Here is a 15433-nt window from a genome sequence, read left to right as displayed (position 1 = left end):
GCCAAAGGTGGAAGGACCTCTATCATTATCCCGACCCCCCAAGCCCTTCTCCCTTCTCTGTCTGCTGAGTCTCCTTGTATAGTTTATGGCTAGTCACGTGAGATCAGCCTGCCAAATGCTAGGATTATGGCTATATAGGCATTTGCCACCATTGTATTGGTTTTTCATATTTGATGCAAAAGGGAATAGAGAATGAAGAGTTTCTTGCTTATTCTGTGATTCCGGTTGACTGGAAAGCCGGACAAAAACAGGCACAGGTTCTCAGTGACAGTATCTCAGCTACTCTGGGCTTTACGGGGAAGGGTTAAGGATTAGCTTGGCTTGGTGGAGAGGGAGAGGCAGAGGCAGATAGAACTCTACAGTTTCAGGTCAGTCAGGGCTACATGGTGCAACAGTTTCAAAACAAATCTGTAATACTCAGAGCACTCTCAACACCACTGTGGGGATATATAAACTTACACTTAGTTTTCAGTTGAATGGTGCCCGTTCTAGACCCCACTTTCCACAACAATGTCCTCCTTCCCTGCTGTGAACACTTACCACTCCATGCTCCCCTATAAAGCAAGTTTAATTTCAGGCAGTCTTGGGCTCACCAGAAAATGGTGACTGGAACCAATGCAGGGTTCACCTGATGGAAAAAAATCCAGATTCATTTTCCTTCCATTTTTCATTGTGTGGAATGCCAGCTGAGTAGGAGCTGTCCTGGAGCCTGCCTGGAGTCTCCACAGAACCCAGAACCTCTTCGTCCTGAAGTAGCTTTCTAACTACAGAGGGACTCTGCAGTTCACATTCTGTCCTCAACCCAAGTATAAAGCAATTAATTAGTTGGGACTGAAGGCAGGAAAGCAGCAAGCTGTCCAGATCTACCAGGGAACCCAGTTCCCTTGGTGTGGGAACTGTTGGCTCGAGTTGAGCTTGAAAGCGATCTCATGTCATCAGGCAGCAAAGCAGTAGGACGCTGTTTCTCCATCAGCTGGAGATGACCAGACTTCAAAACAAGGAGGGACAGAAAAGCTTCCTCTGTTCCTTGGGTCTGCATGTGGACAGCAGGCCAGCAAGTATTCTCTTCCCAAGGAGCTACAGCCCCAACCCATGAGTTAAGAAAAAGTGTACCTCAGCAGGTCATGACAAACCCTCTTCTACCCAGCTTTCCTTAAACAGGTGACAGAAAAAGTCCCCAGCACTCCCAGACATGGAGCTTCTTGGGAAATAGGTATAGTTAATGCAAACTTTATTTATAAAAGACTCTTAAATTAGTTGTCTCATGCCATGCATTCATACAGAATACAGTGTCCCTTCAGGGCTACAGGAGAAGAGCTCACAACTCAGAAGGAACTATCAAGAGTTTCTAATGGCTGAAAGCTAGGAAAAATTAGGACAATTTTACAAATGAGCCATTAAAACAAAACAAAAAAAGATATGGAACCTAGTCTGAGCAGAGGGTGCAGCTGTTTGGAAGTCTGTACACTAACCTAACCCACAGTCAGTCTTCTAGAGGCAGCACTGATGGGGAGAAGCAGAGCTTGTGCACATCTGCCCACAGCCACTCCTTCCTGTATGCTGTCTGATACATACAACAGTCCGTGTACATGGGGCCTGCAGTGGCCACTTCACACTACAGGGCTTCTAGATTAGTAAACTAAAGCTGCAGAGTGCCGAGGGACGGCAGCTTCATTTGCGACTGCTCTTTATTCTCTCCAGTCTCTTTTTCAAGTCATCAATGTTAGTTGTGGAGGAGGAGGAGGTGATGGTTCCTGAAGAGTGGGTCTGGCTGGAGTCCAGGTCTGAGTGCTGGTGCTGTTCGCGGGACTCCCGCAGCTGCGAGAGCTTGCTGTGGAGCATGTCTGTAGAAGAGGCAACTGGAGGAATTGCTGGTTTGGAGAGCAAAGAGGTCAGTGGAGGTCGGTCATCTTGCTATTGAGAGAAGAAAGGGAGACTGCCTAAGTTCAGGGGAAGCAGTCAAGATGCAACTCTGCCTGAGTTTATACCAAGGTAGACCAGCCTGCCCTTGACCTGCTTGTCACAGCTCTCCGTTCCCACACAGAAAGAAAGAACAGTACCTTTGTGTTGTCAAGGCCACACCGTTGTCGAAGAATTTTTAGCCTTTCCAGGTAGACAGATGGTCCCACTTCTTCTCCATTTGTGTTACCTATAGAGGATACTGTGCTTGTGGGGGTGGGCACACACGTGACCTCCATCTGAGAAGAGATGCCTAAAGAGAAAAATGAAGGAAGCTCATGTAGATATCCACATACCCCAACTTCCAGACTGCAAGAGCCAATCTGCTACCAAAGTCAACCAATTTTTAGGGTCCCCTGGCACAGCATACGTCTAGCACACACAAGTCTCTAGCAACAACAACAAAAATTTTAAGGTCCTGAATGTTTTCACTGTACTTGAAAACTAAAAAAATCCACAAAGATCTACCATGATTTAGTGATACAGGCTAGTCTCAAATATGAAACCTAAACCTTGTTGAAACTTCAAGAACTGATCCAAAAGGGCTGTCTGCCTAAACTCTTCATTATGTGAAGGACTGTATACCAAAAAATCACAGGGCTGGCATGGGCAATTCTAAGTATACGATGAGTACCCAACTCAAACAGGAGGTATGTGAAGAATTGGTTACGTCTGGGCTGGATGACACAACAGAGAAAGAGTTTTCAAATCTAAAGGGAACAGCAAGGAGCTCAAGGGATGGGTACTACCCATCAATATTCTTGGAGAAGAACAACAATTCATCTCAGTTACCATGCCCAGTTAATGGGTGCTGGTGAGTGGATCTAATTCTTTGTGCATGCCAGGCCAGCACTCTACAGCCTGAACTACATCTTCAGTACCTCCCATGTGGGTTCTAAATATTACCCAAGAGGGAAAGGCACTAAACAAATTATGTTAGAAGTGGTATAAATGTACTGGTGTGGAGGCATACATACCCTTTCAGTCTCAGTACCCAGGAGCAAAGTAGGAGGATCTTTGGGAGTTAAAAGGCCTATCTGAGCTACACAGTGAGTTGGCAGAGGGTGCTATTTAGCAGGTAAAGAACAGGCTTACAAGATTTCCACAACTGAGATCACAGTATAAAAACAAGATCTGAATAAGGACAAGGAATTGGCTAACAGGCTTTCTCTTTTTTATTTTATTTATTTATTTATTGGTTTTTTGAGACAGGGTTTCTCTATGAACTCGCTTTGGAGACCAGGCTGGTCTCGAACTCACAGAGATCTGTCTGCCTCTGCCTCCCAAGTGCTGGGATTAAAGGTAAGCACCACCACCACTGAGATCAAGGCTCTCTTAGCACCATATATATGACGACTAGTGCAGAGACTAGAAATACATCGGTGGTAGAGTGTTTGTATGGCATGTACAAAGCCCTGGCTTCCATCCTCACATTAACACACACACACACACACACACACACACACACACACACACACACACACCAGAATGACAAAGCCGGTACAAAGGTCCTAAGGCATACATATGTGTCTGTGTTTCAGAAACAGTGAGGGGGCTGGTGGGTCTGGAGAGCAGTGGATGAAGTACCAGAAGTAGCAGGGGATCAGACAACAAGATTTCTGCCTTCTGGAATATGTAGCTGGCAACTCCTGATGCCTTGTGAAAATGTGCACAGGAAAATGAAGGTGGATGCAGGGAGAACATCAGGAGGGCACTCTGCTGCAACTCAGGTAAGAGAGAGTACTGGGTGGGAAACCCCAAGGTGCCAGAGTGGAAGGTAAGAGTGTGGTTCCTGCACACGATCTGCAGGTGCAGCCAGAGTTTCCTGGCAGAGGAAGAGAAGACCAAACGCTTTAGTTTTTACCAAACTAAGATAAAGTTGATACCAACAAAAATGCCCATGGAGTAAGTAGCTAGCTCGCAACCCTTCAGCCTATTTCTGCAAGGAGAGGAAACTACACCTGTGGAAGTGGGGATGCGGCCTTTGCCTTCCCTCTCCATCTCAATCACCCGAAGGCCTCGCTCAACATAACTCTGAAAGAACTGTGAGGAGTTTTTCAAAAATGGTTCAATGTCAGCATCTGAATATTTCTTCTTATATTCATATAACTCTGCTAAGCCCTGGTAAAAAAAAAAAAAAAAAAAGGAAGAGGTGAGGATGGATGTAAAATTGTGTTCCTTTTCCAAAAAGCAGACCACCACCTATTAGTTGAAACCCTTCCACTCCCCTCCTCCTCACTTGCTCCATCTACTCCTCCTTCTGGTTTTCTGCAGACAAGATCTTGGCCCAGAACTCCTATGTAGATCAGATTGTCCTCAAATTTACAGTCATCTCTGCCTCAGCTTCTTGAGTGCTGAGATTACAGCTGTATACCACCACACCTGCTTTTTTGTTTATTTTTGCTTTTTTGAGTCTCACTGTGTAGTTCAGGCTAGTCTCAAACTTGCAATCTCCTATCTCAGCCTTCCAAGTGCTGTAACTGCTACATGCTATGGTACCCAGGCCTAGGCTTAACCCTTTCATTCTCACCTCTTTAGTGTTCTCCTTAGAGCCAATCTTCTTAAAAATCTCAGCTAAGAAATCATTTACTTTGGCCTTTGATGATTTCTCATCCTAATAAATTGAAAAGCACAAAGAACTGGTTAGAGTGGAATTACTAAAAACAAATGAGAGGATGGATACTAACAGCAAATACTTCAAAATATGGGCCTTACTGGTAAGGTTCTAATGGTGGAGAAAGCCCAGAGCTGCAAAGCTTACAGCAGCAACACTAGTATTCTGATTATGAGAGCTTCCTGTCTGAGGATTTCTCCTCAGCTCTGAGGACCAGCTGATCTATGCCTCCCTGGTTAAGCAGAGTTCACAGTGGACTTACCTAGTGTCACCGAAGTCTCTCTTGGGGAATCAAAAAGCATGTGTTCACTACTCCAGTGTTTTGAAATTTTTATGTAAAAAATGGTTATACCAGCAAACCAAGAGACTGATCATTCCAATCCCTAAAATTTCCCCTTGAGAATCAGGCTACTCACTATTCGAGAAGCTCCCTTTTCTGTTTCCTTATCAGACTTGCTCCCAGACTGGTCCATGCTGTGCTTCATCATCCGACACAGGTGGGCCTCCAGCTCAGACTCATTCTTGTTGTCAATCATTGTGAGGTGGTCTAGGATCTGAGGGAGACAAGTACATTCAAATGCTAGCAACGGCCCTTCCAGGAAACCCACTCAGAGAGTGACTGCTGTTCTAACTTACCTTAGGTCCTTTCAGTTTGCATAAGGTATGCAGAAGGGTCTTTAGAGTCCTTATAGGAAATTCACTTTTGCATTGCTTCAGTTTCTCTTTGGGAAAGACCTTCATAAAAATGTGGATGTCCAGAAGAATTCTGTCTAGGTTGATGCTGTTGATGGTATCAGGCAATAGTCGAACCATTCTCCACAGACACTATAAAAATAAGAAATAAGAAGCTGGAGGGATAACTCCACAGTTAAAATCACTGGCTGCTCTTCTAGAAAACCCAGGTTCACTTTCCAGCACCGACATGACAGCTCACACCTGTCTGTAACTCCAGTTCCAGTGGATCCAATACCACACAGACACACTCAGGTAAAAACACCAATGCATAAAGAACAAATAAGTCATTATAAAAAAACAAAACAAAATATGGGGCTGGAGAGATGGCTCAGTGGTTAAGAGCACTGGCTACTCTCCCAGAGGTCCTGAGTTCAATTCCCAGCAACTTCATGATGGCTCACAACCATCTGTAATGAGATCTGGTGCCCTCTTCTGGCCTGCAGGCAGACATGCAGGCAGAATACTGTATACATAATAATAAATTTTTTTTTTAAAAAAACAAAACTAAAGGAGTGACTGAAAAATGAGGATAATTTATCACGATTTTTCCAAATTCAAGGTTATTTTTTAAAGATGTGTGTTTTTTATCTATGTGTATCCTGATTTATTATGTGTGTGTATGTGGGTGGAGACCAGAGGTTGACAGGATATTATTCTCTCTTACTTTCTATTATGAAACAGTCTCTCATTAACCTGGACCTTGCTGATTCAGCTAGGCTGGCTGGCTAGCTAGCAAGGCCCAGGTAACCTTCTCACCTGGCTTTGTTTAGGTGTTGGGGACAAGGACATTTTAAATATTAAAAAAAAAAATTTAAATTCTGTCTTGAGTTTCCTTAGTATCTGAGAAGAGTAGTTCAGATTGTTTAAACCAAATCTAATCTAAAGAAGGACAATTGTACAGCACTACAGTACCAGAAGTACGTCACACTTATCTTCACTTGGAGAGTGCCATCAAAGATTAAACACACATTCCCCTCCCTCAGAAAGAAATATGCCTAATCAAATGTCTTGCCTTCTACTTTCTAGAAGGCTGGCCATGAACTTGCTATGTACCTGAGCCTGGTCCTTATGCTTCACTTCCTTTCTTTCCTTTTTTTTTTTTTTTTGGTTTTTCGAGACAGGGTTTCTCTGTAGCTTTGGAGCCTTAGAGTCTGTCCTGAAACTAGCTCTTGTAGACCAGGCTGGCCTCGAACCTCGAACTCAGAGATCTGCTTGTCTCTGCCTCCCTAGTGCTGGGATTAAAGGTGTGCACCACCACTGCCTGGCCCTTATCCATTTTTTTTTTTTTTTAAATAGCCTTGCTGTGTCAATCACACTGAACTGTGTATCTCAGGCTGGTCTTGACTCCCATCTTCCTGCTTCAGCCTCCTGCAGCCTCCTGTGTTCTAGAATTACAATTGTTACCATGCCTGGCTTACCATTTGTGTTTTCCAGAAGTAAGTACCTCAGTTGATTTCCGTCAATGTTGTACTTTGAATTTATTTCCCAGAAAGTAAGTTCAAGGTCAGCCTGGTCTACAGGGGGAGTTCCAGGACAGCCATGGCTGTATAGAAAAATCCTGTCCCCCCAAAAATCCAAAAAATCCAGAACAAAACAAAAACAATAACAACAAAATGAAAGTGATTATATCTTTATAAGACAAGAGATAAAATCATTTCAATTTTACCTTCATAACAAGCTCTGAGTATTTGGGAGAAGTAGCTGTTGCTAGCAGGCTGTCCTGAAGTAAAACAAGCAGGGCACTGGAAAAACAAATAGCATTAATAAATTTTTTTTTTTTTTTTCGAGACAGGGTTTCTCTGTAGCTTTGGGGCCTGTCCTGGAACTAGCTCTGTAGACCAGGCTGGTCTCGAACTCACAGAGATCCGCCTGCCTCTGCCTCCCGTGTGCTGGGATTAAAGGCGTGCGCCACCATCGCCCGGCGCATTAATAAATCTTAAATCTTCATGTTTTTCCCCGAGAAAGGGTTTCTAAGAGACAAATGTAATGCTAGGACTATAACTAAAACATTTTACTGTCCTCCTCTAGAAAAGTCAGATATTGTTACTAGTTTTAGACGGAATCACACTTGATTCACCTAGAAAAAAGTAACAAATCATCTTACCAGGCAAACTTTAAAGTTACAATTGACTTTGATCCTCTTGCCTCCACCTGAGTGGAGTGCTTCCCAGGGCTAGGATTATAGGAATATGCCACTATGTGGGGTTTAACAAGTGCTGTGGAGCAAACCCAGGACTGTGCATGCCGGACAAGAACTACCAACTGAGCCACACCCTTACACGTGCAAACAAATGAGAGGCTTTCCCAAGCTTTACTGATGAGTGTATAAATATACCTGAGGATGTTGGTCTGGTCAGACTTCTCCAAAACCTTCACCACCAAGAGGTTCACAGAACGAATCACCTGTTGTCCTTCCTCAAGATCTTCAATCCGAGAATCCAGCATTAATGTGATCAGGCCATGCATCAAATCTTTCAGTACTCCAGTGGAGGCTTCCCGGGCCAGGCTCTCTATCTGAAATAGCTACCCAGTCCTAACTGTGTTAGGGAGGTTAAAACTCAATATATGGGACAAAGAAGAAAAGCAGAGTTGGTATATTCTAGTCAATATTCAGCTCTCTCTCATTAGATATGTAGACATAGGCCTAGTTGACCAATACTTTAAACTTTAAGTCCCAAGTGGGAGGATTACATGCTTATATCAACACACCTGGCATAATTACAATGCATTTTTAAAATACCCGGGGTGTCAAAAAAAAAAAAAAAAAGGAAAGAAAGAAAGAACAGCTAAGCATTTTACTTTATATCCCAAATTAGGGAATTCTTGAGTAAACGTGTGTGCTGCTGACACGGTCCACATCAAGGAATCGTCTCAGCCCTAACAGAGTGGCAAAGTCTTCTCCATGTGAGACACAGAGGGAAATGGCAAAGCCTTCCTTAGGGGTCAGAGTGTGGGTGTTGATAGTATGTCCACAGCCTGAAGACTACCCCTATGGAGACTGCTCCTAAAGAGATGACTATACCTTCTCCTTTATCCAGCCATGTGACACAACTCCTGTGTCTCCTTGTTTATCTTTTCAACTCTATATAATAAATGTTGAATTTCTGGGGTGCTGAGGTTTCCCCATCCAAAAGTCTAGACCACTCTATGGCTATATTTCTGTCTTTCCTTCATTCCGCTTCTACTCCAGTTGTGCTGGATGAGACACTTAGCACTTAGGCAATACTCAGGGCTAAAAGTGAAAACTGGCTACACGACTTGGATAATTCCACCTAGTGACACAGGTCTCACATGAACATCAGCACTGACTCTGGCTTGAGAACCTGGATGGACCGACAGAGCTAAGAAAAACTCTACTTCTGTAGAAATGTCTTACCGAAATCATGTTGCCAATGATACAGCTATACAACTTAATGATTTCATCCTTGTCCAACTTCTCATCTGCCATATGTGTACTGTAGATGAGTCTTAGCTGCATGAACGTCGCGATCAGAAACTGATCAATGTGGCCAGACATAGCTTCAGCCTTGTCTTCCTGCCTCAGGACCTCATCAATCTGATAATAAAAATTCCAAGCTGTAGTTTCCAAGCTTTATGAGTGGCAAAAAGACAGTATAAGACACCTTTCCTTAGGAAAATTCATTAGTAAAGTGCTTATTTTACCTAATTTTATAAATAACTAGTCCTTAAGAATTCAACTATTCAATACATTTTTACTGAGCAACTTAGTATTAAGTAAATTAGTCAGAGACTCTGTTCTAAGAGGCTTACTGTCTAGTTCAGGGAATAATCCCTATTCTTAAATATTCAATTTATTAAGAGAATTTTTTTTATTTTAGATAGTTTTAATATTAAATCTTTCATAAAAAAATCAAGAGTAGTGGCAGAGTAAGAACCTGCCTTTAAACAAAAACAACAAGAATAAGGCTGGAGAGACAGCTCTGCTCTTCCAGAGATTTTGAGTTCAATTCCCAGTCACCACATGGTGGCTCACAACCATAATGAAATCTGGTGTCCTCTTCTGACTTGCAGGTATACATGCAGATAGAACCCTGTACACATAATAAATCTTAAAAAAAAACAACAACTTTAAACTTAGTAGGAAGATGCTCTGCCATTGAGCTCTTTATATGAAGACCATCTTCCTACTAAGTTTAGGATTAAGGCTGGGCGGTTTGATCCATAGAACTGTCAAACAAAATTTATAGACACAACAATCTCAACAATTAAAAAAATGAAAGAAAGTAACAAGCAAAAGATCCCATTTACCAGATGAGGTTCAGAGAGCTCAGATTATTTATTCAGTCTAAACCAAAAACTCAGTTTTTTTCATGTTCAATGTATTTTCCTTGGGTCTTGTGTATGTTAGGCATATAAAGCAGATTTTTATAGTTGCATAAATAATGCTGCGGTATTATATATACTATATATTGTCTTCATTTTTAGCAGGGTTGCCATGCTGCACAACTCCACTAGGGCACTAGTTATATAGAATACAAGGCAAATGCCTCCCAGAGTCGGTCTTACTGTCATTTATCTCTCATGTGTGCCTACTGCATAAACACAACCTTCAGTGGGACAGTTTAATGTTTTCATATGCACACCATAAAAACACTGCATTTTTAGGGAGGGTGATTTTCCCTTTTACTAAATTAACATTAAAGGTAGATATATATTCTTTCATATTTATAGTATTATAGTCTTATATTTTCTATAATTATCATATAGCACAGTATATATAGAGGTTTTGAGCACATTTATTATACAAAGGTTATGTGTACTTTTCTGCACCTAGCTTTCTTTTCCATTGTTTTGGGAGAGAGGGCCTCACTATGTAGATCTGGCTGACCTGGAACTCACTATGTAAAGCAGGTTGCCTTTGAACTCAGTGTCAGTGTTGGGTTTAAAGGCATACACTACCACCCCAACTTGTATCTGTTTTTCTAATTCAGTGGGAATTATGAAATTCCTAAAGTCAAAGAAACAAACAACTTTTTTTGGAGAGCAGCATAAGGAGCTGGAGAGATGTCTGGTCTGGTAGTTAAGAGCAGAAGACTGGAGACTGGTTCCCAGCATTCTCATGGAATCTCAGAACTGCCTTTAACTCTAGTTCTGAGAAATCTAATGCCTTCTGTAGGCACCAACCAGGCACACATATATGTTCATGAATAGACGCAGGGAAAACAAACACACACATAAAAAAGAAAAATACCTTAAAACAGTGGTTCTCTGCTGGGCAGTGGAGGCACACACCTTTAATCCCAACACTCTGGGGGCAGGTGGATCTTTAAATTCAAGGATAGCCTGGACTACAAGTGAGTTCCAAGACAGCCAGAGCAACACAGAGAAATCCTATCTCAAAAAAATAAAAAACAAAAGACAGTGGTTCTTGATGTGCGGCCTCTTTCGGGACTTGACTCCAAGATGACCAAAAAAAGGAGAAACAACGGTCGTGCCAAAAAGGGCCTCAGCCACGTGCAGCCAATTCGCTGCACTAACTGCGCCTGCTGCGTGCCCAAGGAAAAGGCCATTAAGAAGTTCGTCATTCGGAACATCGTAGAGGCGGCTGCCGTCAGGGACATATCCGAAGCAAGTGTCTTTGACGCTTATGTGCTCCCCAAACTCTATGTCAAGCTGCATTACTGTGTGAGCTGTGCTACTCATAGCAAGGTAGTAAGGAATCGATCTCGGGAAGCTCGGAAGGACCGAATACCCCCACCATGATTTAGACCTGCTGGTGCTGCCCCACGACCTAAACCAAAGCCCATGTAAAGTGGCTTCATAAAGATGGGAAAATAAAATGGGATTTATACTTAAAACAAAACAAAACAAACAAACAAAAAAAACAGTGGTTCTCAACCTTCCTAATGCTACAACCCATTTATATAGTTCTTTACGTTGTAATGACATTGTTACTCTGTAACTGTAATTTTGCTACTGTTATATATTGTAATGTAAGTATCTGATATATAACCCCTGTGGGGGTTGCCACCCACAAGTTGAGAACCGCTGCCTTAAGATAAATTTAAAAGAAGCCAGCATAAGAGCTTATGCATTTATCAAAATGTTCAATCATGCCTTTACTGATGACTTTTCAGTGTTTCTAGTTTAGCCATTTATCTACTGTATATTACAATAAACAAATTAAAATCTCTGTGTGTATATTATCCTTATGTGCTTGCATTCTCATTTGTGGGAGAGGGGATTCATTTCTTAGAGGAAGTAGAGACTCAACTGAGGCCTTGCACATGCTAAGCACACACTGTACCACTCACTTTAACAATGCACTACTGCATCTGGCATGGTGGCGCACGCCTTTAATACCAGCGTGCAGAGAGTTCAAGGCCAGCCTGATCCACGTGGCTAGTTTCAGAACAGCCAGAGACGCTGTCTCAAACAAAACCAAACAAAAGTGTAGTAACAACTAATGTCTCAATTTTTTGTTGTGTAGCATGTGTGCAACAGCCCTGACTGTCCTTGGAGCTCCTCTGTAGACCAGGCTAGCCTTGAACTAAGAGATCTGTGTCTGTCTCTGCCTCCCAAGTGTTGGGATTAAAGGTGTACAACATCACAACCAACCCTCAATTTTATTTTATCTTTTTTTTTTTTTTTTTTTTGAGGCAGGGTTTCTCTGTAGCTTTGGAACCTGTCCTAGAACTAGCTCTTGTAGACCAGCAGACCAGGCTGGCCTCCCGTCTCTAATTTTAAGAAATGTGACTCATTTTCTTTGGGTTTTTATTTTTTTTTTATTTTTAATTTAACCGGTCTGTATCTAGCCAATCTCCTGTTTCTGCCTCCAGTCTTCCCGATGACATCCCTTTTCTGGTCTGGCTGTGATGCCTCCCTATGAATACACTTCTCAATTTCTTCACTTTTCTTGGGGTCCAAACACTTAACAGGCAGGCCCCTTGTATATTTCTTCACTGTTCTTCGGAACTAATGTTCAATTATGTGTCAATGTTCTTTTATGAATGCTTTCCTCCTAAGCTATTGGGCTTTTACCTCCTTACTTACTCTGAGCTTATATGGTTCTCCACTCATAACCATTGCTACCACAGTGGACGCAAAACTAGTTCTTCCCTATCTATATCTTTAAACCTGACTATTAGGTAAGAAATGGTTAAGATAATAAATATCACATATACAGCTTGTGGTGGGAGGCGGCTGAAGAACTAGCTCAGGATTAAGAACACTGGCTTTTCTTCCAGAGGACCTGGGCTTGATTCCCAGCACCCACATGGTAGCTTACAATTGTCTGTAACTCCAGTTCCAGGGGATCTGAGGCACATGATGACTAAGAAGGCCCTGTGTCCTTTGAAAAAAAAAAAATCAAGAAAATACCGAACACTGCCAGGTAGTGATGGTACATGCCTTTAATCCCAGCACTTGGGAGGCAGATCTGTGAATTCGAGGTCAGCCTGGTCTACAGAGCTAGTTGCTAGTTCCAGGACAGCTATGGCTGTTGCACAGTGAAACCCTGTCTCGAAAAACCAAACCAAACCAAAAAACCTGAACCCTGTCTGTATGCTTCAGCACGGTGACTGCACTAGTGAGTAGTAATCCATTATCTTACAAGTCTCTTCATCCATCAGTGGAATCACTATTATGGGACATATTCCATTTACCTGTGTCAGAGCTTGGATACTTGTGTTGATGTCACCGCTGGCTACTTGGGAGATAATGAAATTAATAGTAGATGCTGTATTACTGTGCATGTCATCAAAATGTGGAGAAACAGCCCGGATCCTAGACAGTAGATCAAAAGGAAAAACTCAATCTGTATTACAAGACATTTCAATTAGTGAGAATTATGAGACAGATTTCAGTGACGATGTCACTATCAGGCAGGTAGTGATCAATTCTAGGAAGTCTTAACTTTTCAGGTATGTACTCTGATGATCATGGGCTGTTCATATTTAAACAAAGAGGCTCAACTTACTTAGGTTCAGGAATAAGGACAGGTTCAAAAATGTCATCAAGTTTGTGCTGGACAAGTTCTGGCATTTCACATCGGACTGTCCCATTGTCATTCTCAATCTCATCTAAATCCAGCTGGAATTCTCGGCGAACCATCTGCGATGCTTCAGGATGCCCACTCATGCTTCGAGCTTGGCTAAAGGAAGCGAAAAGAGACTCCTGAACTAAGAGGGGTTTCTTAACACAAAGATAATATTAGCACCGCTAGCTGCTTCAAAGCTTCAAGACAGATGTTCAACTTCTGGTTTCAGCCCCTCTGAAGGATATAATTCCTGAGTATGAGGAAAGTGCCTGAAGTAACAACACTGGCTCAGGGTTATCCTGGACAGCAGGCAACTTTAATCTGTGCTTACATTACTGGCTAAGTGTATTATCTCTAATTTTATAAGGTTGACAAACCTTGTATTTTTATTCCATTTGGGGAAGAAAATACTTATATAGACTCAAAACCCACTCCCATGAACTCAAGTATTAAAGTAATGTAGACTGGGTTGTTCCCTACCCTCTCCATAAAATTAGCCAGTGTTCAAGTTCTAATCATAGGCCTCTTAGGCAGTTTTTAGCATTTTTTTAAATACTCTAAAAGATAGCCATTACTTTTTAAAGAAGTCACTTGTGATAGGACAGGGTCAGTATTATATAGTTATGCAAAATTTCCAAATTCAAATTGGTTAAAAATATGCTTGAGGCACAGCCTAAAATAATGCTGTCTTTTTTAGAAGGAAGTATTTTGAGTCCGTTAAGCCAATTCTGCGATGCACGCATCTTATTCTTATCTCATGAACTAGGGTTGGGAATGGTGGTGTATACTTTTATCCCAGTAGTCTGGGAAGCAAAGGCAGGCAGATTAATGTGAGTTCAAGACCAGTCTGGTCTACATAGCTCCAAGACAGCCAGGACTACATAGACTCTGTTTCAAAAAACCAAAATAACAACAACAACAATAACAACAAGAAACTAAAAACAAAAACCAGGAATGTAAGCACAACCAAATATAAAAAAGACTTCAAGGGAGGCCTGATATTTATGGCCACCTTCTGCTGCCCTGTTGTAAAAGCTAGTCACTCTCCAGAGGGGACGAATCCATGTCAGAAGTTAGAAAGATATAAGAGCCCTGCTAATGAGAAATTAGCAGGCAGTACTTACATCCTATAAGTGCGATACATAATTCTGTCCACGGAAAAGCAGTGAAAGAAGGCACAAGACCATTTAGAAGTGGTTTTGAGACAAAGACAAAGACAATGAAGAATGAAAGATTAAAATTTACTTATAAGACATTTAACCCAGACACTCTGTCATGCATGACAGTGACACAAACTTCAGACTATGTTATAGGACAAGCTCTGCGCACACAAGGCTAAATCCATAGAGCAGACAACTATCTTTATCCACATACTTCAGTTTGGAGGACATGTCTTCAGCTGGTCCCTTTCGTAGCATGTTGGCATTAGAGTTTATATTCTGTGTACGCTGAGGTTTCTCTTCAGCCTGTTTCACTGGTACAGCAGAGAGTCTCTTTGCTGACCGCTTTATTCTCTCCTCAAGCATGCTCATGTCCTTCTCTGAAAGCTGTAAAAATTCAAACTATTAGCACACCCACTTACTAAAATACAAGTCCTAGTTGAAGAACTCGAAGCTCAGTATGGGAGAACAAGTGTTTTATCCCAGCACTGGGAGGGAGAGGAAAGTAGATCTGAGTTTGAGCCAGCATGGTCTACAAACAAAGTGATTTCCAAGACAGCCAGAGCTGTTGTTACACAGAGAAACCCTGTCCCGAAAAACAACAACAACAACAGACAAACAAACAAACAAACAAACAAAAAAGAGGTTGGCTTTGCTTTTTTTGTTTTTTTCCAAGACAGGGTTTCTCTGTGTAGCCTTGGCTGTTCTTGGGGCTGTGTAGAACAGGTTGGCCTCAAACTCAGAGATCTCCCTGCCTCTGCCTGCCAAGTGTTGGGATTAAAGGTGTGTGTCACCACTGCCAAGCTCCTGTCTCTAATTTTAAGAAATGTGACTCCTGCTAGGTAGTGGTGACACATGCCTTTAATCCCAACACTTGGCAGACGGGCAGAGGCAGGCGGATCTCACTGAGTGGACAACAAAGCGAGTTCCAGGACAGTCAGGACTGTTACAAAGAAATCCAGTCTC

At 42.1% G+C, this 15433-nt stretch overlaps 2 protein-coding genes across 3 annotated transcripts in view; one reads left to right on the top strand and one right to left on the bottom strand.

The window, feature by feature from the left end:
* Positions 1-1214: 1214 nt before the first annotated feature.
* Ckap5 (cytoskeleton associated protein 5) overlaps positions 1215-15433 on the bottom strand; it is a 96340-nt gene continuing 82121 nt past the window's right edge. The window contains exons 33-45 of one of the 2 annotated variants that reach the window (XM_041637594.1): positions 14682-14854; positions 14432-14455; positions 13248-13421; positions 12934-13054; positions 8685-8864; positions 7644-7831; positions 6975-7050; positions 5210-5398; positions 4990-5127; positions 4490-4573; positions 3921-4080; positions 2061-2212; positions 1215-1914 (exon numbers count right to left, since the gene is read on the bottom strand). In XM_041637594.1, coding sequence (XP_041493528.1) covers positions 1672-1914; positions 2061-2212; positions 3921-4080; positions 4490-4573; positions 4990-5127; positions 5210-5398; positions 6975-7050; positions 7644-7831; positions 8685-8864; positions 12934-13054; positions 13248-13421; positions 14432-14455; positions 14682-14854 — 1902 coding nt within the window. In that variant the 3' untranslated portion in view covers positions 1215-1671. The remainder of the gene's footprint in view (positions 1915-2060; positions 2213-3920; positions 4081-4489; positions 4574-4989; positions 5128-5209; positions 5399-6974; positions 7051-7643; positions 7832-8684; positions 8865-12933; positions 13055-13247; positions 13422-14431; positions 14456-14681; positions 14855-15433) is intronic. The other variant, XM_041637595.1, reaches the window with a different exon arrangement.
* Positions 10733-11032, top strand: LOC121437633 (40S ribosomal protein S26-like). Its single transcript, XM_041637596.1, has one exon. The coding sequence runs from the start codon at positions 10733-10735 to the stop codon at positions 11030-11032; it is 300 nt and encodes a 99-aa protein (XP_041493530.1).

The sequence above is a fragment of the Microtus oregoni genome, unplaced genomic scaffold (genome assembly GCF_018167655.1).
Source record: "Microtus oregoni isolate MIOR12 unplaced genomic scaffold, Mior012 000053F_ref0000044, whole genome shotgun sequence".
NCBI classification, from domain to species: Eukaryota; Metazoa; Chordata; class Mammalia; order Rodentia; family Cricetidae; genus Microtus; species Microtus oregoni.
This window is presented reverse-complemented; position numbering and strand designations above follow the sequence as displayed.